Source organism: Mus caroli, unplaced genomic scaffold (assembly GCF_978045245.1).
Source record: "Mus caroli unplaced genomic scaffold, Mus_caroli_1 scaffold_15, whole genome shotgun sequence".
In the NCBI taxonomy this organism is placed as follows: Eukaryota; Metazoa; Chordata; class Mammalia; order Rodentia; family Muridae; genus Mus; species Mus caroli.
Genome location: NW_028227270.1, coordinates 72,035,164 through 72,058,198, shown reverse-complemented (window position 1 = coordinate 72,058,198; position 23,035 = coordinate 72,035,164). Strand labels below are relative to the sequence as shown.

The window sequence follows — 23,035 nt, the reverse complement described above, 5'->3', positions numbered from 1 at the left end:
ATGGATAGCTCAGGCTACCCATAGCCAGACGTGTGGGCACAGCCTGACACACATGGGCACTGGCATCCCAGGGACAGGGTCAGGTTCTTAGGCTACTTTTCAGAATGCTCAATAGATGAGCACTGCCACCAGCCTTCTGGCACACCCTGGACAGACTGTTCATTGTGTTCTTGTGCCTTTCGATTGCTTAGCAGTTTGGAACTCAAGGTGAGGAAATGGTGCCTTTTCTTAGAGCATTTGGGATGGTGGTAATGAAAGAAATCATACCCAGAGTCCCTTGGGCAGACTCTACACCATCCAAGTCATAGCTAGGTGATACTGGGAGGCAGGGAGCTGGGACCTGGTATCCAGACCAGAGAGCTTGGCTGCTTCACTGAGAGACTGTTTTATGGCCAACACAGGACTTGTTGAACTGCCTCCTCCCCTCCTTCCTTCCCAATGCACATAATTCCACTTAGCAATTTTGAATAAGCCAATTTAAAATGTTTATACACCCCTCAAAAAACATCAAAAAAACAAAAAACCCTAAACAGCTAATGACCATCTCTTCAAACAAGCTGTTCCAAAATGTAGTGAGCTTTAGTGGCCAGTGACAGGAAGGAACAGGTGAAGGACTACACGTTAGTGATGAGACTCAACAGACAGCTATCGCTATATGACATTTTCAGCCAGAAACCAAAAACAAAAACAAAAAACAGGGGTGGGAGAATTAAAAATAAACAGACAAGGGAGAGCAAAGGGGTGTGTGTGAGGGGCCTTGGTATCCCTCCTTGGGGAAGCATTCATCGTTAGCACTTCAAAGAAACACTGATGCCTAAGGTTTTAGAAAAGGACCCAATTAATAAATGGCAATATATGGACATTGTGGAGAAGGACAGGCCTAATAAGAGATGACTGGCAAGATAGCACAAATTGTAGGAGCCATGGAGACACAAAGAGGAACTGGGAGGGAGCAGTTATCCAGACAGGCAGAAGCAAAGCAGAGCCCTGTGGGTCAGGGGCAAAGCAGGCCACACTTTTGTGGGAGGCCCTGATGCGCGCTAGCCACAACAAAGCCCATGCGATGAGAGGGGACAAAGGAGGTTAAAAAAAAAAAACCCAGATAATTACTACTGCTGTGTTCTTTGCCTAGGCAGAGACGCTTCAGGGCTGACCCTGTAAGGGAAGAACAAAGGACACAAGACCACAGGGTTAGGCAGAACAGCACACATTGATCACGCTACCACATGTAAGCAAAAGTCATCAGTGTGCAGGGGGACAGACACAGGCAGCAGTCGGAGAGGGAGGCCAGCCTGGCCTGGGAGAACGGGGTGACATCCCCAGAGTTCGTGTGCAGGCTTCTCATGGGCTTCGCTGAGGAGGCAGAGGTGCCAGGGCGAGCCTCCAAGCTTCAGGGGGAAGTGTTTTGTCTCTAAAAGCATATTCCAGAAAAAGAGAAGGAAAAAAAAAGGAAAAAACAGAAAACCAAACCAAAAAAAGAAAAAAAAAAGAAAAAAGTTGCAAATCACACTACTTGCATTTCAAACACCAGGCCTTTAGGAGCCCCACGGGTTGAGGCAGGGGAACCCACTGAAAGTCAGCCAAGGGGTCCCTGAATGGAGCCAGGCTCAGCCTGGGCTGGCCACCAAAGCCACCAGAGGTTTTCCAAGTGCAAAAAGATACATTGTTTTGCAGGTCTGAGGCCAATTCTGGATCCCAGATGGCTGCCTTGGACCAGGTCAGACAGGGGCACCTAGCAGGGATATTAGAATCTGTCTTGGGGTTGATATGGATTTAGGAGACACTATGCCTCTTTTCTGTTGATTCACTTTCCCCAGAGGAATGAGAAACATCTTTATTGGACCACCACTAAGCAAGCCTAGCCCCACTGCCCTGAGCCCGTTACAGGGTCAGGTAGACAGCATACAGTGTCTAGAGAAATGGAGTAACCCAGGAGCCCAGGGCCAGCATGGGCTAGAGTAGGTGCTGCCATTCTGTCTTAACCTATGGCTTACTCTAGGAGCTATAACTGGCAAGGAAGAGCTCAGACTTCCCCAAGGTCACTTGGCAAAGCCATACTAGCATAGCAGGTCTGTACTCCAGCCCTTGGATCCCCCCAATCCTAAACATACCCCCCAGGGAGGGAGTGGTCTCACACACGGCACTGGCTCACAAGTCAGCCAGTCTAGAGGTTTGGGAAATCAGAACACTTATAACTGTTCTAGAAGGGCTGATACTTTTACCCTGAGGGATAGGGCATAAGTGCTGGCCACCCCTTGGCCAGAGGTCATGAAGCCCAAGATGTGTGCATTGAACCTGAAGTACAGCTGCAATGGACTTTGAGTTTATTCTATATGGTCTCTAAGGCTACAGTGTGTGTGTGTGGGGGAATGAGGTGTTTTGTCAAATAATTCAATTTTCAAATAGAAAGAAGGGAGATAGAGAGGAGGGATTGGGAAGATAACTTGTGTTGCAGAGAGGGAATATCAGTTTACTTTTGGAGGAAAAGGGGCTGTGGATGCGTGACTCAGTCCTTCCTATGGACTGGCCATGGCTGTCACCAGACTCAGGTGATCAGGGTCATTAGTTCCCATCCTCCATATCCCTCCTGGACTGGCCCCAGATGACCAGGGTATACAGCACCAGGCTCTAGACAAATCAGTCGTGTTTGTCATTCTGTGTTAATGCTAAGGCCACACTGCTCTCTGTACTGATGCAGAGTCTCAGGGGAGTATCCAGTACCATGTCAACAGTCCTGCATATTCCTACATGGCTCTCAGTCTACCAGGGACACCACCTCTGCCTGGGGCATCTGAGGAACAAAGTTGGCCCCCACACCCACTGTGCCAGGATAGTTACTGGCGGGCTCCTGCTACTCAGGATGGCACTAAGTGAGTTATCAAGCCAGCCAGAGGCAGGATGGTTTCAACCAGTCCCATCCTGGTTCCCTTAGATACCCTACTTGTGTCCCTGCAGTGAGGTAAGGTCTCTGCATAACGAGATGGTTATGCATCACTGGTGAGTTGACAGCACATCTTCTCTACAGTCTATAGCCACCATCTCAGAAACTTGGCTGGCAACAAGGATTTCCCAAGCATGGCGATGTGAAGCTCAGAGTGGAAGACTATGACAGATACTTAGAGTGGCTGCAGCCTGGAGCAAATCCTCACATCTGTTCTCTGCATCTCAAATATTGATGAGGTTCACAAGAACAGTCCTCCTCAGGGAGTCAGCCCTCCTGGTGCCAAGTAGCTCCCATCCAGCATCTCCTATAGCTAGCCCAGATGGCTTAGCCCCATCCCAACCTCCCACAGGCTAGTTCTAACTACAGACCACTAGCCCTCCACCTCCACCTCCACCTCCACCATACTCTGATGTCAAAAGCAAAAATCTCCCAGAGCTGTTTCTATAAGGGACAATCTTATTCTCAAGCAGAGAAAATAAAAGCTACCCACGAAGGATCAACTCAGAAACAGGATGCCTTGGTTCAGTGCAGGATAGCTCAGTTGGCTTTGAGATGTACATCACTGGGTCTTACAGAGCCTGGAGCTAACATGTCTGCATTCACAGACCTCAGTGGTAAGCCTAGGCTATGGAGTGTGGATGCGGTCGGTCCCTCTTGTTCCCCGTTGGGGACCTCACTGGATTCTCTCTTATCACTAGTAAGAGATGGGAACAATCCAAAGAGGAAGAGGGCAGAGGGCTTAAGAGGGTCCCGGAACCAGACTCAAGGCAAATGATACATCATGAGATCTCATGTTTCTTAAGCCACAGCAAGAAACTCGATGTGACCATGCCTGCCTGAGCATGGGTCAGACACAAGAGAAGTAGACTGTACCCATGGTTTCTCAACTACAGAAGCCCAAGTGTGGCCTTGGGTTTCACAGACATGAACAAGGAAGTGTGTCATGGGGCCTGCCAGGACCCTGCCCAGACTGGGAGAAGGGAACCATTTAGGATTCACTCTGCCTGGAGGCTTGTGGTGGTCTGAATATGCATGATCCCTGTAGGCTCATATGTCTGAATGCTTAGTCATCAGGGAGTGGCACTACTTGAGAAGGATTAGGAGGTGTGGTTTGTTGGAGTAGATGTGTCACAGATAATAGGCTTTGGGGTTTCAAAAGCACAAGCCAGATAGATAGATAGATAGATAGATAGATAGATAGATAGATAGATAGATAGATAGATAGGGAGGTGGAGGGCTGGAGAGATGGCTCAGTGGTTAAGAACACTGTCTACTCTTCCAGAGATTTTGAGTACAAATCCCAGCAACCACATGGTGGCTCACAACCATCTATAATGAGGTCTGGTGCCCTCTTCTGGCCTAAATTCAGGCAGAACACTGGAGATCCAGAGATAGAACTCTCAGCTACTTCTCCTGCCTGTGTGCCTGTGTCTGCCTGTGTGCCTCTATGCTCCCTGCCATGAGGATAGCTCTGAAACTCTAAGCAAGCCCTAATCAAATGTTTTATTTTATAAGAACTTCTGTGGTCACAGTGTCTCTTCACAGCAGTAGAACACTGACTAAGACAAGGTCTCTCTACTCATGGCCTATCTCCACCTGCCTCTTGCCTCAGGTTCAAACCTGTCTTGGGAGTCCTCTATTGCTCTGCCTGGCTCCACCAGAGGCAGGTCTTCCAGCTCACCCAGTGACCTGAGCTCAACCTGCTCTTTGGGGCTCTTTTTCCTTCTCTGGGCTTCCATGAAACTCAGATATTTCTGTACTTAAAGTTTAAAGAATATTTTGTGTTCCTAGAGCCTCCTGTCTCTAGGAAGCTGGGACATCACACACTAAAGCTGTGAACGGATACCCTCTAGGTCGATGATGGTCATCCCCAATCATGCAGTTTCACAGAGGTAGGCATAGTCTGAGCGTCTTAGCAGCTGCCTGCAACTCTGCCCCAAAAGTCCCTCTCTCCTCTCAGGCTCTTGGCCAGGCTCCCTCTTTCTGCCACTTGTCTTCCCACGCTCAGGGAGCACTGCTCTCCCCCACACTCCAGGCTCAATCCTCACAGGACTCACATCTCCTCTTGAGGACACTCTACAGGTTATCCAGAAACCATCACACAGACAGACAAATGGACATCTTAGTGAGAGGCCTGGATCCCTAAAACTCAGAGGTCAGCAGCATGTGGGATAAAAGGGCCTTTTTGGGTCTTCGTGTCCATAGAGTGAGCTAGCACAGGACTCTCCCTACTATGAATCACTATGAGAGGGACCAGAGTAGGGACTCATCTGGGCTCTGCCTGGAGGCCCCTTGAGAACATGTAGGGGCCATAGAATGCTGAGGCAATCCAATGTGGTTTGGTAGGCCAGGCTATGAACCAGCAAACCACTGTGGGCAGCACAGAAACACCTGAAACTACCTGGCCAAGCCTGCTCAGATGTTCCTTCCTTCTGGTCCCCTCTCCTCAATGTATGTATGTATGTATGTATGTATGTACATATATATATATATATATATATATATATATATATATATATATATGTATACATACATATATATATATAATCTCAGGCCAATAACTCACAGCAAAACCATGAACACCATTTAAAAACATGACCTGAGACACAAAAGCGGCTCTCAGAGCCATGACTGTGATCACTGTGACAAATTACCATGTGCTCTGCCCTGGGGACAGGATGTACCCAGAACTCCAGGTGCTGTCACACCTGGGGACCATCCTCATGTGAGTTGTGTGCCCACAAGGCACAGCAGGAGAGGCCTCAGGCAAGCAGGGCTCAGAATGAGGCTGGCAGGGGGAAGCTCTCCCAGTCCTTCTCATCCTTGACTCAACAACTGACCAGAAGTTAGAGAGACGCGCTGCAAGCCAGATGTCACCGTGCCACAAATGAGCAGATGACTGAACAGAGAAGAAGATGTCAAGAAGCCCCCGGTACTTGCACAGAGCCATGTGCACCTGGAGAAGGATGGCCCACTGTGTGCCTTGGATGCAAGGAATGGGGAAGGGCAATAGTCCCTACCACAGACATGGTCTCGGGGTCCCCACAAGCACAATGTATCTTTATTGTACAAGCAAAAAGTCACGTGCCCCAGACCAGTATCTCCAAGCCAATTGTCAAAAAGCTCCTTTTTTTTTCCCCTATTAAAAAACCAAAAACCTAAAAGCTCCACAGCTTTGGATTGATCTGCCAATCATTATGAGGGTTAAAAACAAATCGCACCAGGGTGAGTCTGTCCCAGCAGGTGGGCTCTCCTGGGTGCTAGAAACAAGTCCCAGGGTCTGTGAGGGAGACTGGCACTGGGTTTGAGTCTGGCGGAAGTTGGAGGAGCTGCCTCACTGGCTTCATCCCTGATGTTATATGGGTTAGCTGAAGACTGTGGAGCAGAGGGCTCCAGCTAAGAGGGAAGAGAACAGGGACCAGGCAGGATGTAGGTTCCAATGCAAGAGCTATGTGGACCAGAGAAGGTGTCTACTCATCTTTTTGAGTTGGAGTTAGCAGAGAGTAGGGAGAAATGGCAGAGGGGACTAGCCCTCCCTATAGGACGAGTTTGAGGACCAGGAAGCCCTAGCTGGAGCAAGTTCTTTGTTTTGCAGTGCAGGGGTTAGAAAGGACCCAGGGCCTTTCTTTTGCATGCTAGGCAAGTGCTGGGCCACTGATCTATCACCCCTCCCCTGACACCCCTGAAGCAAATTCTTAGCATCTCCACATGCAGGGAATGGGACAGAGGGTGGAGACAGAGCTGGGTGCTGGGCTTTGGGCCCTACACAGAAGTCACACCTCCCAGGGACATTAGGGCTATGTAAGTCTGCTACATGCATGTGGTGGGAGTTCAGGTACATGTGTGACACACTGGGTCTCTGGAGAAGGCTGGGGTTATCTTTTTGTTGTCATTGGAACTGGGAGACAGCAGACATGTATACTGGCCACAGTTGCAACAGAAAAGAAAACTACGTCCAACAGAAGAAAAGAAATTAAATGAGGTGACAGGAGGGGTTCGGGATGCGCCGGCATGTGTGGGGCAGAGGTAGGTAGGCCGTTGCGCATGATTTTGGTGCCTGGTTGCAGCCAAGAGCATGCACACAGCCGTCTGGAGCTGGGTGACTATGGACACTGTGTGCAATGGGAGAGGCTTGTGGGGGGTCCACCTTCTGCATGGAGGAGGTGACTTTTAGGGGTTGGAGTGGTGTCCTATGAAATGTATGAGAGGTGATGAAGACGGGGTGGGAGTGGGGAGGGGAGAAACCAAGGGCTAGGAGGTGGGAAAATACAAAAGAACAAATACAGACAGATGGACACAGATACGGGTCCACTGAGGAATCGAGCACGAGGCTTGCTACTAGACTTATAGGCCCCTCTCTCAGACGTTGGGTGGTAAACCGTCCAGCCTGCAAATGAATATAAAGGGAAGAGAACAGAGAGACACTCATCAAGTACAGGTTGCTGCGATTCCTCCTCCACACCAACAGCCACACACCAGCCTTGTAACTTAACATCCGTGGCTCCACCTAGCCCAGCCCAAGCACCAAAAGCCACTGACCACAGAATGGGAGGAGGCAAACGGTAGGAGAGGAAGAGAAGCGGCCCGGAGGAGGAGGGGTGGGGCAGGTGGGGCACCTTTATCGGTCACCATGATTTCTCTGGACAGAGATGGTGAGGACAGGAAAGCGCCTTATCGAGCAGCTGCTGCCGTCCATGGCAGTGATGAGCAGACATCCCAGCCTGAGAGCTGAGCCCTTGTCCCCTAGCCGTCCCGTGGACTTTGGAAGGACGCGGTGTTTAGCACCGTCTGGCTCTGCTGTGGGAAGCAGGCAGGGCAGGGTAGCCAGGGCCTAGGAACAGGCATCGCAGAACACAGCAAGATGCCAGGCCCCGTCCCCTCCCCAGTCATCGGGCTGATCCCTCCTGGTCATGGCCACTTCCTGAGGTCCACTTTAGCAACCCATCGCCTGCCTCTGAGCCGCTTACATGGCGGGACAATTCCATTCTTTGTATTCAAAGACTACACCTTTACAATTTTCTCCTCTGTTGTTTTTTATAAAGCTGCTTAGCAGCCTTAGCTGTAGCTCTGGACCCCTCTACACACACAGGCGTGCTTCTGGGACACCTCTGAGGCCCTACGTGGCTGGCACATGCTTGGAGACAGGCAAGCTGGAAATCACCTTGGCCACGCGCTCCGCCTCCATCACTGGCTAAACCGGAGCAGATGTCTGTGGACAGAGAGGCCCGAACGGAGCAGGGCTGCTGGGTCTGAACTGCCTTGGTGCCCGGGGGCGTGCTGGCGTGGGCAGGGTCCTTAGTGGGAGGGCCTCTGCTGGAGTCAGACAAATGACCTGGGCGAGGGGGGGAGAAGAGGTGACAGGCACCATGAGGCGCCACTGGGCAGGGAAGGGTATGGCTGGGTTGACTTCCTGCTCTCTGCTGGGTGACCTTGGGGAAGTTGAATCTCTTGTAGAAAACCAGTATACAGACAAGCTCCTGGTCTGAAGTGCTGGGGCCAATCAAAAAAAGTGTCCCCCTTTACCAAGTCCCAGTGCCATGCCAGACCTATGTTGTGCAAGTTAAGTGGCAGGTAATGGATGTGAGCTCAAAGTGACACGTCCTTTGCACACATCACTGCAGAGCTTCCCCTTAGCTTTGGGATTGGCACTGTGTTTACATCACTTGTGCAGTGTGTAAGTGGTTCACAATTAGGGAGTGCTTGCGGGTCATTCAGTAGTGGCTTCCCACCTGTCATGTTTGGAGATTGGGGTTCATGGATTCCCCCTTCCCCCTACAGTGCACCCTGCACCACAGCTCTAGGGGGCCTCAAGGGAACCCTGACATGCAAAGGGTGTTGCCTGGTGCCCAGGCTCTGCAGCACCAGGGTCTGGGTACCACTATCACAAGGCCTGGAGAACACTCTATCCTCTCCCTAGCCACCTGATACCCAGCAAGCAGGGGCTAATGTGTGCCTGAGTTATAGGGCTAGAGGAAGCAGTCACTTCCATCCCAGGGTGTATCCTACATGTAGGATCAGGGATGGAACGCCCTGGGGCTTCCTAGATGCAATGTGGTCCAGGAGTGGCTCCCTCCTTCCACACGGGGCCAAGGCCTGGCTCCATGCAGCCCCTATCCTCACACAGGCCTTTCCATCAGCACTAGAATGGAAGCCTGAGGTTTCCCTGGCCTTGCAGAGACTCCTAGCTCCAGTATAAGGAGATCCAGGAAAAAGAAAACACCCACACTCTTCCAGGTCTGGAGATATTACACCAACCCAGAGCCAGCCTCTCAGGCTAATTTAGGGTCCCTCGGCACCATCCCTCCTCAGCCCAGGTACGGTCCTCCCACAGAAGCAGCAGACCTGTGCTGGAGGCCACGACCTTGAGCTGTTGCACCAAGGGGTTCAGCAGCTTGCCAGCCTTCAATTTGCTCTTGCTGGTTTTCCTCCTGCGGCCCATAGGAGGTGCAGTGTGGAAGAACCCCACATTGGGAGGGAGTGGCTTGCCCAAGCGTCGGTACAGGGCTTCGATCTCCTGCTTCTGCTGGCTCTGTAGCTCCGAGATTTCCTTCAGGTGCCTGGAACAGAAGAGAGGAGGCAGGGCAGGTGGGCTTCTCCTTCAGGGAAAAGCCAGGCTGTGCCGGCACAAGGAATGCTGCCTTGTCTGCAGGCTTTCAATGGCACGGTCTAAGCCAGGTGGGAGCACATAGGTCAAGTTTCCAGACATCCAGATTCATGATCACTAAATTGTTGCAATACCCAAGGAAGCATGGATTATCCTATGTCTGCCCTTCTGCTTACAATTAAAGCCCAAAGCATCAGCACAGATAGAGAAAATTAGTAGGTGCCTGGAACGAAGACTTTTTGTCTCTCTTTCTCAGACAGGGTCTCACGTACCCAAGGCTGGTCCCAGATTTGCTATGAGCTTGTACTGATGATTCTTCTGGCTCTCCCTCTAAGTGCTGGGATCATAGGTGTGCCGCACTGTGCACAGCTGGTCTACCTCTGTTCATTAGGGCATATTAGGGCAAAGTGTATTATTTTCCTCATGAAAGGCAGGAAGATGACTTAGAGAATTGGCTAGCAACTGTGTGAGATGTGTGGCTGATAAACATTTCCACTAGATCTACTACAGAGGGCTACTGTCAGGGTTATGGCACAGGTAAGAAGGCAGGTAGACTGCAGATAGGACAGGGTGTGGGCAGGGCAGTCTCCAGGACAGCAAAGGGAAGAATGCAGGTCCTTATGGGTCTTGCTTACCTTCCCTGCTACCCTCCTGTTGTGGTAGAAACTAAACTTCACTGTATTTAAGAGCCTGATATCACCCTGACACGGCGGCCTCAGCCTATTTCCTCCGTCTCTCATGTTGGGAAAACAGGTGTTTTTCACAGTTGAAAATGAGAAGACAAATGCTAACTTCCTGCCCACATCTTCAATGGTGGCCAATCTTTTGTTTTAAGACGGGATTTCCCTATGTACTCCTGGATGGCTTGGGGTTCAATATGCACCCTAGGCTAGCCTTGAGCCTTTAGCAATCCTTTTAGTTTAGCCTCCAGAGTACTGGAATTATAGGAGAGGTGTTAAGCCTTGTTCTCTAAATTTTTTTAAAAAGAGTTTCTTTAGTTAAAAAAATTAAAAAATATCAAAGAGCTAATGTGTAAAATGCCTGTTATGAAAGCATGAGGATCTGATCTTGGGTCCCCAGCACACCTGTAATCCTGGCACACCTGTAACCCTGGCACATCTGTAATCCTGGCACATCTGTAATCCTGGCACACCTGTAACTCTGGCATACCTGTAACCCTGACACACCTGTAATCCTGGTACACCTGTAATCCCGGCACATCTGTAATCCTGGCACATCTGTAATCCTGGCATACCTGAAACACTGGTACACCTGTAACCCTGGCACGCCTGTAATCCTGACACACTGTAATCCCAGCACACCTGTAACCACAGCACACCTCACACCTGTAGCTCCAGCACTGGGGAGGAAGAGACAGGAGTACACCTATGGCATCCTGGCCAGAAAGTGTAGACAAATTTGTGAACCCCAGGTTCAGTGAGATACTCTGTTTTTAAACTGAGAGAGGAAGTGATAAGATGCCTGATCTTGACCTCTTGAAACTCTTCATTTGCATACACAAAGGTGTGGATGCCTACATGCACACTGGCACATACTAGTGCACACACACATGTATGTACATTCATTCATACATACGCAAAGCAATCAGTAAACACCAAGTGGAAATGATTTTCTCCCTGCAAACTTAGGGAGAGACAGAAGTATATTTCCAGAGGATGGCTGTCTGCCTGTGGGTCTGTTGGGGTCAGCAGACAAGACTCCTTCTTTAGGATTCAGAGCACAGGTCAGTTTGGAGGTCTCAAGTAGTGCCCTCCTCCATTTTCTCACCTCAATGGAAGTTCCACTATGGTCACTTGGGGCTACTTTGCTAAGAGCCCCAAGACTGGTAGTCTTCATCATCCCCCTCCCCCACTCACATCTTGCAGAAGCTTTGCAGTCTCAGTGTCTCCTCCTCTCTCAGGGCACCTGTAGCTGCTTAGCTCATTTAGACAGTTGAAGCAAATCCCTGTGCTTCAGCCATTGGTGGGGGTCTCATGAGCCACACACCAGAAGCTCGCCTGTCAAATTCTACTCTCCCACCCTGAAGGGCAGCTCAGGGCATTAGTAATCCCTGATCATAGAGAGACAGAATGAGTACTTTCTGAGTGAGAGGCCAGCTGAGAGAGACAGACTCTGAGACAGGAAGAGACAGGGGCCGATCAATAGGGAAGGAAGGAGGTGAGGAAAGACAGCCTGAAGAAGGTGCCGGTCTCCTAATCCCAGCACGTACTTGAGAGCTGCGTGACAATAGTCACGCAGGTGGCAGAGCATGGTTGGCCCAGTGCAAAGACATCCTAGATGGGTCCTCAGCTTGGAGGGTAGAAGTTAACTGGCCTTCTTCACTGTCCCATCACCCTGGCTAGAGCCCACCAGTAGACACCTCACGGCTTGATTTAAACTCCATCCAATAGACCCGACTATGTCCAGGCTGGCTGGATGAACCCTCCCCAGCCATGTAGCCTACCATCCCCTCCCTATGCTGACTGGGTGAGCCCCACTCCGGCTAGGTGAGCCATGCCCTCCCAAACGTACTTTTCCCGCAGACTGCGCAGTTCCTTCTTTATGTCTGCGTCCTCAAACTCCGAGTCATTGTCACTGCTGATGTAGGATGACTGGGAGTGGAAGGAGGTGATGCTGATGGTAGGGACCTTCACACCTGCCCTACTGGGTGTCTCAGGGCCCAGCGAGCCGGCCCTTGAAGACCTGTGCAGGAAGGCAGTGGCCTTCTTCACAAAGTCACTTGCCACACCACCAGTACCCGGCAGGGAGGACTGTTTCTGCACTTGGGTCCTCCTTCTTGGGCGTTCATCCCCAGAGTCACTAGAGGCAGGTTCCTCAACGCCAACCTCGATGGAGGAGGCTGTCTGTACCCGCCGCACTGCCAGCTTCACCTCAGGGCTAGAGGGGATCTCATCCAGGTAGACATCAGGTGGGGCAGAGTACCGCAGGCTGTGTGGTGATGCCAGAGTCCACTCATCCTGTGTGCTGACCACGGAAAAGCGCCCTACAGTTTTGGCCGGAGAACTGTTGTCCTGCTGCCCTGGCCGCTTATGAGGAGACCCGGAGTCCCGGGCGCCACGCAGCTGGGCTGGGCTGCCCACTGTGAAGGACCCTGGGCCACTCTGCATGGGTGCTGCCAAGGTTTCTCTGGGACCACTACTGTTCTGATCTTTGGGATCCATGTGTGTGGGGATGGAAGAACCAGAGGCATCCTGAAGGAGGAATAGAAATGAAGACTCTGTGAGAACCAGCTGAGGTTAGCATCCCTGCTCCCTTCTGGCAAAGTGTGTATCAAGAGCCTCCTTTACCTGGGGGACACTGGGTGCTGTGGAGGAGTCCGAGGCCACCTGCCCTGCATCACTGTCACAGCCCAGTGTGTTGCTGGAAGATGACTCTGCTGTAGGAACACAACTGCATTACTGAAGTTGGGGAGAGAATAGTGAGGAATGGCTCACAGCCCAGAGGCCCACACAGTGGGAGTATGGCCACTGGGCAGGGAGGGGTGACATTCTGGGGCTCTGAAGATTGAGAATGCACTGTGGTACCCTATCTGTGGCATCTTGGGGATATCATATCCTGGGAGACAGTCACAAGCCTGGGGAAGGGAAGATGAGTCAGGTGGACTACCCTTTTTTAGAATACTCTGTACTCTGGTGGCCAAAACCTTTTCCCCGATGCCTCTGGCTTTAGAAGGACCTAAGCGGATATTGTAGAGCAGATCCCAGCCCTACTTAGAGGGGGACAGGGAGTGCCTGCCACACATCAAGACAAACCACAGACTGACACACGGACTCACATGAGTGTGCCTTGTATTACTCTATATAGGAACCTCATATTCCTATCCCATCCCTGTTATATGCCCCCCACTTGTAGGCAACACTTGATCTCCCTTCCTCATCTTTGCATTCCTCCAGTGACAGGCCCTCAGTACCAACTGCATTCTGTCTATTCCTGTGCCCATTATAAAGTTCATATGTTAGGGGCCAGGTGTGGTGGCGCATGCCTTTAATCCCAGCACTTTGGAGGCAGAGGCAGGGGGATCTTGAAGTTGAAGGCCAGCTTGGTCTACAAAGTGAGCTCTAGGACAGCCAGGGCCACACAGAGGAACCCTGTCTTTAAAAAACAAACAAAAAAAACAAACAAAATATTCACCCATTTAGACCTGAATCAGCATCATCAGTCAGCCTTTTGGAACAATCCCTCTATTGCCTGCCATGACTTCTCAACTCTAAGTATAGGTTTGTGATTGCAGGTAACAAACACCTCTTCTTGGACACAGAGGCTTCATTATCCTTTTATAAAAGATCTGGGATGGAGACCTCAGCTCAAGGCTGGCACTGGGCTAGGGTCACCTGAAGAGCTGCCTCCAACCTCTTGGGGCCCTAGCCCAGAAACCAACAACACAGCTGCCCCTTGGGTCCACCAGGTGGAGCTGGACTGAGCCTCTCACTGGGAAGGCAGTTCAGAGCTGTCATGGACAACAGGGAAGTCACCCTTGCCAGGTCCAGCTGGGTCATAACTCTTCTCCCGCCGATCCCCACGAAATCTGGTGAGGAACTCCGGCACCTTAGAAAGTAGATCAGACTCCTAGGATGAAGTCTCAAATGTTTGATAATGGATCAGGAAGAATCATGTGATCTCAGCAACTAGGAAGGCTGAGGCAGGGATCAATGCAAGGGCAACGTTAGCCTGGGCTACACAGCTATCTCAGAAGATAAAAAGGGCTGGTGAGATAGCTCAGTGGGCTAAGGTACTTGCCACTAAGCCTGGTGATCCAAGTTTAACTCTCAAGAGTCTCATGATCAAAGGAGGGAGCCGACTGATGCATGTTATCCTCTGACCGCTCCACACCCTACTGTGGGACCTAAGACCATCCCAGGAAGTTTGGTAAGGTAGAGCAGGTGGAGACCAGGAGACTCAGTGGGCACACACCCAAGGCTTAGGTGACTCCCAGCTCCCTGCCAGACTCCTGACTTCGAACACGTTCCCTGCTTCTCACATAAAAGTGTGGTCACATAGGCCCAAAACAGAGTTCTCCATGCCAATGAGGTACCTAAAGGCCTGGAGGGCTTAGCCAATAAGCTTCCCTTCCCAGACATTCCTTCCTGCAAAAGGTATTTAATTTCAGGCCCACCCTGAGAAAAGGGGGTATAGTTTTATGCATTCATTTTCCGCCATGACAGCTAACTGTTTAGAACTAATGGACTGTCTCTTTTCATCAAGATCTGCTCTGGGGAGCCATGAAGAAGGCCTTTGCCTACAAAGCTGCAGCCTAATCTCCCACAGAAGGCCTCTGTGTGCTCCCAGACACAATGGTCAGTCATCAAACCTAGGCCAAGGAAAATCACCCTGTGAGACAAGCCAGGGCTCCCCTTTTTCCCCAGCCCACAGCCCACCCTACCACCACTCCATTCTCTGCTCTTCTGCAACTCCCAGCAGTGGGTGCCTGGGTGTCCAAGGGTCAGGAACTCCCGACCTCCCCCCCCCAAGCCAGCTCTGGCTCCCCCATGTCACAGACTTCACTTTCCTACCCCAGAGCGGCACCTCAGCGCTTCCCTACAGCCCAGCACCTACTTCCCTCCCTCCCCCCAGGGAGTGTTGTGGGGTAAGCTCAGTCAGACTCCCTGGAGTTCCACCTCCCCAAGCAGTGGTGCACATTGACAGAGTGGACATAGGCCAACAACCCTACACTCCACCAAACCCATGAACCTCAGTAAAGTAAGAGTTCCCCTCAAGGTGCATAGCTACTGGGGCCACAGAGAAGAAAGCAGTGGGGTCTCGGTCTCTCTCTTTCTCCCCTTAGCTGCCCAGTCATTAGGGAGCTGGGGCCTAGGTACATTTCTCACAGGGCCTTAGCAGACCACTCCCATATTTTAGCTTTCGCGTCCCCTGACAGGACTTTCTCTTTGGATTGTGAGAGCAGTTCCTTCTGTCGCTTGATGGGCTATTTCATCCCTGAAAGCATGAGGGTACAAAGGCTCTGGTTCCCAGAAGGCCTGTGGCAACTGCAGTGGTGCCCACTGGTGGAGTGGACATGGGCCTGCACCACTTTGATCTTGAGATGTTACCTGTCATTGGAGAAGATGCACCCTGTTCCCTCTGGGCCAGGGCCCATCCTGCAGGGGCTGTTTCGGACTTTTCCAACTGAAAGAAGAAAAACAAGAAAAGGAGAATTGTGAGTTCAGCTTATCAGCATCTCTGTAACTAACTCCTAAACCACTGATCTGTTACCTCTATAACTGGAACTGTCTCTGGCCTGGCCTGTCTCCTTCATATGAACAACTGAGCTGAATTTGCTTGGTGCCATACACCGCGGGCATGTCACCAAGACAGCCAGTCAGGCCCTGCATAGCTGGGATGCCTGCCTACCTCCAGCTATGGTCGGGGAGTAGGTACTGGGGTGAATCGAGCTACTCACTGAGGGCTGGGTCTGCTGGGTGAGGCTTGGGGTCTTGTCACTCAAGGCTGAGGGAAGGTCTCCTCGCAGGGGCTCCAGGGTGAAGTCTCTATCGCTTGCCTCCATGGGGGTCCCAGCTGAGGCTGAGGAGGTGGGCACGTGCTCCTGGTAGAGCAGAGTCCGAAGTTTCTCATCCAGACTCTTGATGGTGTTGTCCACGAAGCCCACCCTAGGGGGTGGCCCTTCCCCATCAGATTCCAAGGCTGAGGGGGGTGGTGGGGGAGCAGTAGGTCCCAGGGGGGGACTGGGGAGCTGGGGAGCTGCCAGATTGATAGCCCCCACTGTGATGGGCAGTGGGGGTGGTGGCTGACCCGGTACAGATTGTGTGGCCCCAGTGGGAGGGCTGGGTTCTGGCACTGAAGCAGGCAGGGGCTCTCCTTGCGTGCTGACCTCCCTGGTTGAGATGGGCTCCCCCAGACCTGTGGAGCAGCGAGAGGCTTCCAGAGCTGGGGTGCAAGGTCCTTGGCCAGTACTAAGGGGCTGGGCAGTACACTGGGTAGAGTGTGTCTCGGCCAGTGACTGGAGGGTCTCATGGACACTGGCTGGTCCTTGATGAGTCCCTGGACCTCCTGCCTGCATGGCAGTCCCTGCTGCTGACTCTGGCACGGTGCTGGTGGCTGGTGCTGCCGGGATTACAGTAGTCACAGGAGGGGAAGACGGGGCCAAGGGGGCTGATGCTCCACCAGGAGGGTTGCTGGAGCCTGCCTGGCTCAGGAGCTGCTGAGCAGCTGGGAAACTAGGTTTGTCCGTCAAGGACAGCTGGTCTGGATAGGGCGCTGGGTCTAGAAGAAAAAGGGATTAATATCATTTGCCCCGATTCTCTTCATCCAGCCCTTCCCTGTCTACACCGATGACTACCTGCTTGCGACTCCAGCAAACTTATCTTGGTTCCCCCGAGGGGTCAAGTTCCTGTCTGCCATTCTGTCCCCTCATGTTCAGTGCCATCAGCCTCATGGGATGATACTCACATATGAACCTCTGTCCCTACAGAGTACCCTATGGTATTCTACACCATCCTGTTCTCGACATCTGGTTCCAGCACTTGTCATGCGTGGCCTTTGCATGATCACCCATCTGCCTACAGTGTCTATGCTGGACAAAACTTGAACATGAGCCGGGCGTGGTGGCGCATGCCTTTAATCCCAGCACTCGGGAGGCAGAGGCAGGCAGATTTCTGAGTTCGAGGCCAGCCTGGTCTACAAAGTGAGTTCCAGAACAGCCAGGGCTATACAGAGAAACCCTGTCTTGAAAAACCAAAAAAAAAAAAAAAAAAAAAAAAAAAACTTGGACATGAATTTACAAGGTAAAGGTGTCGAGGGAAACAGTAAGCTATATTTTCTTCCATGCCCCCAGAGCAAGGCGAAACCCAGAACCTTCCAATCCACCAGTGCCCGGTGTTTGGAGCATTTGGAACATAGAATCAGCAAAGAATCCAGGGAGTAAACACCCTGGGCATCATGTAAGACACAGTCTGACAGTATCCTGCCTGCTACAGCACTCGAGGTCCTAAAGGCAGTCACAGGGACCATGGTGAGAATCAAGGGGAGGGCACAGGTTGTAGCACATCTCAAACCCATTTCTTACTTTTGAAATGGAAGCCGTGTCCTTTCACAAACATGAACATAATGTGCAAGACTGGCTGGGAAGTTGGCTCCATGGATAAAACGCCTGCTCTCCAAGCATAAACCTGAGTTTAGATCCCCAGTGTCCACCCAGAAGGCAAGCATGGTGGTACACGCCTATAATCCCAGTGCTGTGTGTGTGTAGACAGGTTGATCTCTGCAGCTCACTGGACAACCAGCCTAGACAAATTGGGAAGTTTCAGAATCAATGAGAGGCCCTTTCTCAGAAAATAAGATAGCTGTCTTAAAAAAAAAAAAAAGAAAAAGGTGGAGAGCAGCCAAGACTCCCAATACCAACTTCAGCCTTCTCACGTATGTACATATGTAGACCGCTACGTAGACATGTGCAAACATCATACCAGCACATAGTCTCTCATACACACGTACAATGAAAACCATAATCTGGAGTGGCTACTAGGATCTGAAGCCCCTCTCTTGTCCCCAGATCCACACAGCGCCTCCATCCCTACCACCAAAAGTCAATGACAAACAAGCTCTCCCTCCTGTGGTATTGAGGGCACTGGCATATCTCCTAAAGAGTGTGCTTGCTTCTATGGTCTGAAATGTTCTATCTGTAGGTGGCAGTACATGGGTGCCCTTGTCCAGCAAGGTACACACCCAAAGATGCAGCTGGCCACAGAGGACCTCTGGCCGATAAGGCACCTCCAAGGTGGGGATCGGTGTCCCTCCTATGGAAGTCTGTTAATGCTCACAAGCCCTCTTCTTCCTCTCTTGGGGAGTGGGAGAGGTCTGGCTTCTGATTGTGTTAACAGTTAACATGAAGTCAACCCCTTAAAATTCTCAAATGCACAGCATGGTACTAGCTTGCATAACTGAGTGAAACCTCCTGCATAGTCACTGTCTGTCCTGTTAATCACCACCCTGACTATTCAGCCATCTCCTTAAACTACAGTTGCATGCAGTTGTGCTTTTACGAATGGCTTCTCTCATTCGACACAACACCCCCAGGAATATGTTGTTGCCAATGGCTGGATTTCCCTTTTAATGGCTCAGTAGTGGTAGTCTACTAGGTATACACATGTTCTCTCTGTGCAATATTCTGTTAACATTCCATTTGTTTCCGTGTCTTTGAGTATGGCAAATGATGTTGCATGAACATGGGAGAGCAGATATTTCTTCCGGAATATGCTTTCAGCTCACTTGAATATTCCCATATGTGGGGCCGCTAAATCATGTAACAGTTCAGCTTTGACTTCTTGAAGAAACTGCATGCAGCTTCCTATAACATCTGTACTAATTTACATTCTCACCAGCTGTACAGATGGCGCCCCACTGCTCCACATCCTTGCCAGCATTTTCTGTCTTTTGTCGTTCTTCTGTTTTTACATCTGTGTGCAAGCGTGCACACATATCATGGCATTGGTGTGGTGGTCAGAGGAATCTTGCAGAAGTCGCTTCTCTCCTTCCACCATTTGGGTCTAAGATCTAACTTGGGTCATACAGCTGGAGGGCAAGCATGCTCATCCACTGACTGTCTCAGCTGTCTCAGCTGTGAGCCACCGTGTGGTTGCTGGTGACCAAGCCTGGGTCCTCTGTAAGTGTTCAGGTTTTTTGTTTTAATTTTGTTTGTTTGTTTTCTTTTTTGAGACAGAGTTTCTCTGTGTAACAGAGCCCTGGCCGCCCTGGACTTGTTTTGTAGACCAGGTTGGTCTTGAACTCACAGAGATCCACCTGGCTCTGCTGGGATTAAAGGCATGTTCTACCACACCGGGTTCTAGCAGAACGTGCTCTTCACCACTGAGCCTTATTATTTAAGTTTCTAGTAGTCACATCTATTTAGCTCAAGTTGTTAGATTTCTTACTCCACTTTAAAATTTGTGCCATTTAAAGTTTATCATTTTATTATTTTCTAGGGATTTTTCTTCCTCTCTAAAGCTTTTTTTTTTCTTTTTAATCTTCATTTTCTTTCTTTTCTTTTGGATTACTTGATTTTTTTTTAATTTGGTCTTATTTATGATGATTTTGAGTACATATTTTTGAACAGTTCTTTTAATGGTTATGCTAGGAATTTCAAAGCACATACTCAACTTCCCAACCTTCTTAGTCTTCATTGGAACACACAGCCCATCCAGAGCCACTTCAGCTGGAATGCAGAAGCCTTACAAACACAGATTACGTTGCCTGCCCTCCCACCGCTGTGTTCTGTATCTACGCAGATGAGAAGCTCATCTGCTTCATGGTTCTGAATTTCAGCTGCCACGTTTCAAATGACTTAAGAGCAGAATGGTCTGTTATAACCACCCCCTGATACACACACACACACACACACACAGACACACAGACACACATGGTTGTTCTTCCTACATCCTGATGGCGCTGCCTGGAGTAGTCTCCCTTCTGTCTAAAGATCCTGAGTCTTGCAGAGTAGGTGCTCTGGAAGCAAATTCTCTCAGTCATCTTTATTTGAGAATGGCACCATTTTGTTTCTGTCTCTAAGGGGCATTTTCTCTGAAGACAGTGGTCTTGGGGCCTCTCTTTCACTCCCTTTCAAATGTGTTGGCTTCTGGACATCATGGCTCCCACTGCTGCTCTCTGAAGTTCCCCTTCTTTTTGGTGACATCATTTTGCTGGCTGCCTTTGCTTTCCAGCAGACCGATGCTGTGTTCAGGCATGGTTTTCTCCAGTCTCACCTGCGTGGGGTTTGCTTGGTTTCCTAAATATCCAGGTTCCACCTCTGGCAAAACTTGAGGTGCTTTCAGCATGACTTTCTCTACATCTTTTCCTGTGCTCTCTTTCTTCCCGAGCTCTGCACAACGTCAGAGCTTCAGCAGGCCTTTGAAGCTCTGCTCATTTTACCCCACTTTTCTTCCCTGTGTTCCAGCTACATAATTTGCAGATAACTATTTCAATTTTTAGTGTTAAAACTTGCATGCATTCTTCTCTGTCTCTTTCTTCCCCTGACACCTTCTTAACATTTGTTTCAAGAATGTTTGTGACTGTTGGTTCAGTCACATTTATAATGGCTGCTTTGAGAGCCAGATCATCGAACTTCTTTGTCATCTCACTAATAGGCAGGTTGGCTGTTTCCAGAAAGCTGACATTTCCTAGGTTTCTACTTGCCAAGTAATTTTGGGTTCTATTTTCAATATCTTGAATGACATATCAAACTTAAAATTTTTTTTTGCTGCTATGGTGAATGCTGGTATTTTTGCTTCAGCCCATGGTCAACATGACCAGGAACAATAACCTACAAATTGCAGTCGGCCTTCTGTGAGCCATGGTTACAAGCTGGTTCAATTTTCAATACTTTTTTTTTTTTTTCAGGACTAATCTATTTGAAACTGATACAGTCTCTCGGAAGCCAGTCAGAAACCTGGGTAGAGTTTATCCCTTAGCTTAGTTCCCAGTTTTATATGCTAATCAGGGTGCCACCTGTGTGTGCACATGCACACACACACACACATGCACACACAGCCCCTGAGAGTGTATCAAAGGCTTCAGCTTCCTGATACTATCTTCCAAGTTTCTCCCATTTTGTGCCCTTGTGAGATACTTCTTGATTCCCTTGGACTTCCCGCTCTGAACCGCACTGGCCAGAAACCAGCCAGTTTTATGACTGTGCCAAGTCGGGCTGGGCAGTGGAAAACAGGAAAATCAGCAGGTTTCAGGGATGCTACTACATACAGCTCCAGAGTTCTCCCGTCAAGGTTCAGCTGGCTCCTGCCCCATAGGTTTCCATAGGCACCAGGATTCCTCTCTGCAAGCCTGCCTCTTGACACAGCCTCAGCAGGGACACCCAGATGCCTGGCCTTTACAGCCCTTCTCTCTCCAGTGTAGTGGCTGCGGCCTTGCTTAGACACTCCTGTAGGCTGGGAGATGGTCCCAGTTACAAAGGGGCCAAGCAAGATTCAGCTTATATCTGGTATCTGTACCCCAAATTCGGGCCTGATAAATTTTCGCTGTCTTCAGATTTCCAGTGCCTTTGCCATGTGACTGTCAGAACTCATCAAGTATTTGGGTTCTCCTCTGTGGATAATTAATACAATGAGCATGTCTGTCACCTACTTTTCCACCCCAGATCCCCACCATATTCAAACTTTCTATGAATGGTTTCCAGGCTCATCAGTTTGTAGATGAAGGGCGAGGGTTTAACTGCGTTCTTAAGTGCCACTTCACTATCTGTTGATGGCACACCACACTGTGACACTCCACGGTCCTTCTACTTTATGGCATGCTAAAATGTACCTGCCTTGTGACCGAGGTTGGACTTTCCTCAAACCAGGGAGTGTGTATAAGCCAAGGAAAATGGATTATGGGAAGAGACCCTCATTGTGAAAGTCACTCTTCGAGTGAGGTCACCAGCCCCTGGCCTCTCAGGAGAGGCTGAGCTCCCCGCCAGTCATCCTTCACTGAACCTTACTAGTAAGATAACCTTCTCCCAGTGGTAACGGAATCTCCAAAAGTACGATGCAATTCCCTGCAAACATACAACCAGGAGACAGGCTAACTTACATGTCCTCTTCATGAGTGCAGTATGATGGAAACCCAAGCTATTTCATGACCAGTTTTCTTGCCAAGTGATGAGGAAACAAAGCTTACGTTTGTTCCAGTGACTAGTTCAGCCTTCTAAAGCCACAGATACAAAAATCAAGACTTAGCCAACGGCGCTGAAGGAAAAGTTTGCAGATATCCGTGGAGACAGGTGCAGGCAGTCTCAGAAGACTAGCACACGGACTCTCATCTACACGACAACCGAGAATTATGTAGTCTCAGAATCCCACCTCCCCATGCAGAGAGCATGTCCACCAAGGGTGTACTGAAGGTGACAAAGACAGGTGGGAGAGTCACTATATACAATCATTATGCTGGCACCTCTTGTGAGTGGCACATATGATAAAGACGGCTCAGGCCAGTGCTGCCCTGATGGAAACAGTAGAGAACAGGAAGAAGTGGTAACATGGCCTGCAGGCTGTCCTGAGCTTTGGAGTGACAGTATGGGTCAGCAGCAGCAGCTTTCACGGTACTCAGTACCCAACGTGTCCTAGCACAGGGCTGGACAGACAGAAGCTCCTGGGTTGCTATGGGCGGGGGTCTGGGTTCTGTGCATTCCTACCTTGGCTGGCTTCTGGCTGCAAGGAGCTTAGAGGAAGTGGGGGTGATGATTCAGAAGTGTCTGTTGCTGGGTGTTCAGCCACTGGACAGATGATAAACCACCTCTTTCCCGTGTGCAAGACTGAGAAAGAGAGCACAGAGAGGTGCTGAGAGGGAGCCGGTACCTCCAGGCTAGGGGGCGCCGTACCACACCCCATGAGGCACACTAAGAAGCTCATTCCATCTGTGAGCAGGGACTCAAGCTCTCTCTTATAATCCTAAGCAGCTTCGCTCCATGGCTTCCTGCAGGCCCCTTGAAAGGAGGCCTTGGGAAAGGGCTTCCATTGGCTCCTTTC

At 50.2% G+C, this 23,035-nt stretch overlaps 1 protein-coding gene across 12 annotated transcripts in view; it reads right to left on the bottom strand.

The window, feature by feature from the left end:
• Wnk2 (WNK lysine deficient protein kinase 2) overlaps positions 1-23,035 on the bottom strand; it is a 107,618-nt gene that overhangs the window by 6,501 nt on the left and 78,082 nt on the right. For 5 of the 12 annotated variants that reach the window (XM_021180036.2, XM_085831102.1, XM_021180037.2 and 2 more), the window contains 9 exons: positions 22,702-22,821; positions 15,967-16,787; positions 15,617-15,692; positions 12,857-12,945; positions 12,081-12,760; positions 9,287-9,501; positions 8,106-8,276; positions 7,233-7,331; positions 1,111-1,155 (listed from right to left, as the gene is read on the bottom strand). In XM_021180036.2, coding sequence (XP_021035695.1) covers positions 1,111-1,155; positions 7,233-7,331; positions 8,106-8,276; positions 9,287-9,501; positions 12,081-12,760; positions 12,857-12,945; positions 15,617-15,692; positions 15,967-16,787; positions 22,702-22,821 — 2,316 coding nt within the window. The remainder of the gene's footprint in view (positions 1-1,110; positions 1,156-7,232; positions 7,332-8,105; positions 8,277-9,286; positions 9,502-12,080; positions 12,761-12,856; positions 12,946-15,616; positions 15,693-15,966; positions 16,788-22,701; positions 22,822-23,035) is intronic. The other 7 variants (XM_029468369.2, XM_021180038.2, XM_085831104.1 and 4 more) reach the window with 6 other exon arrangements.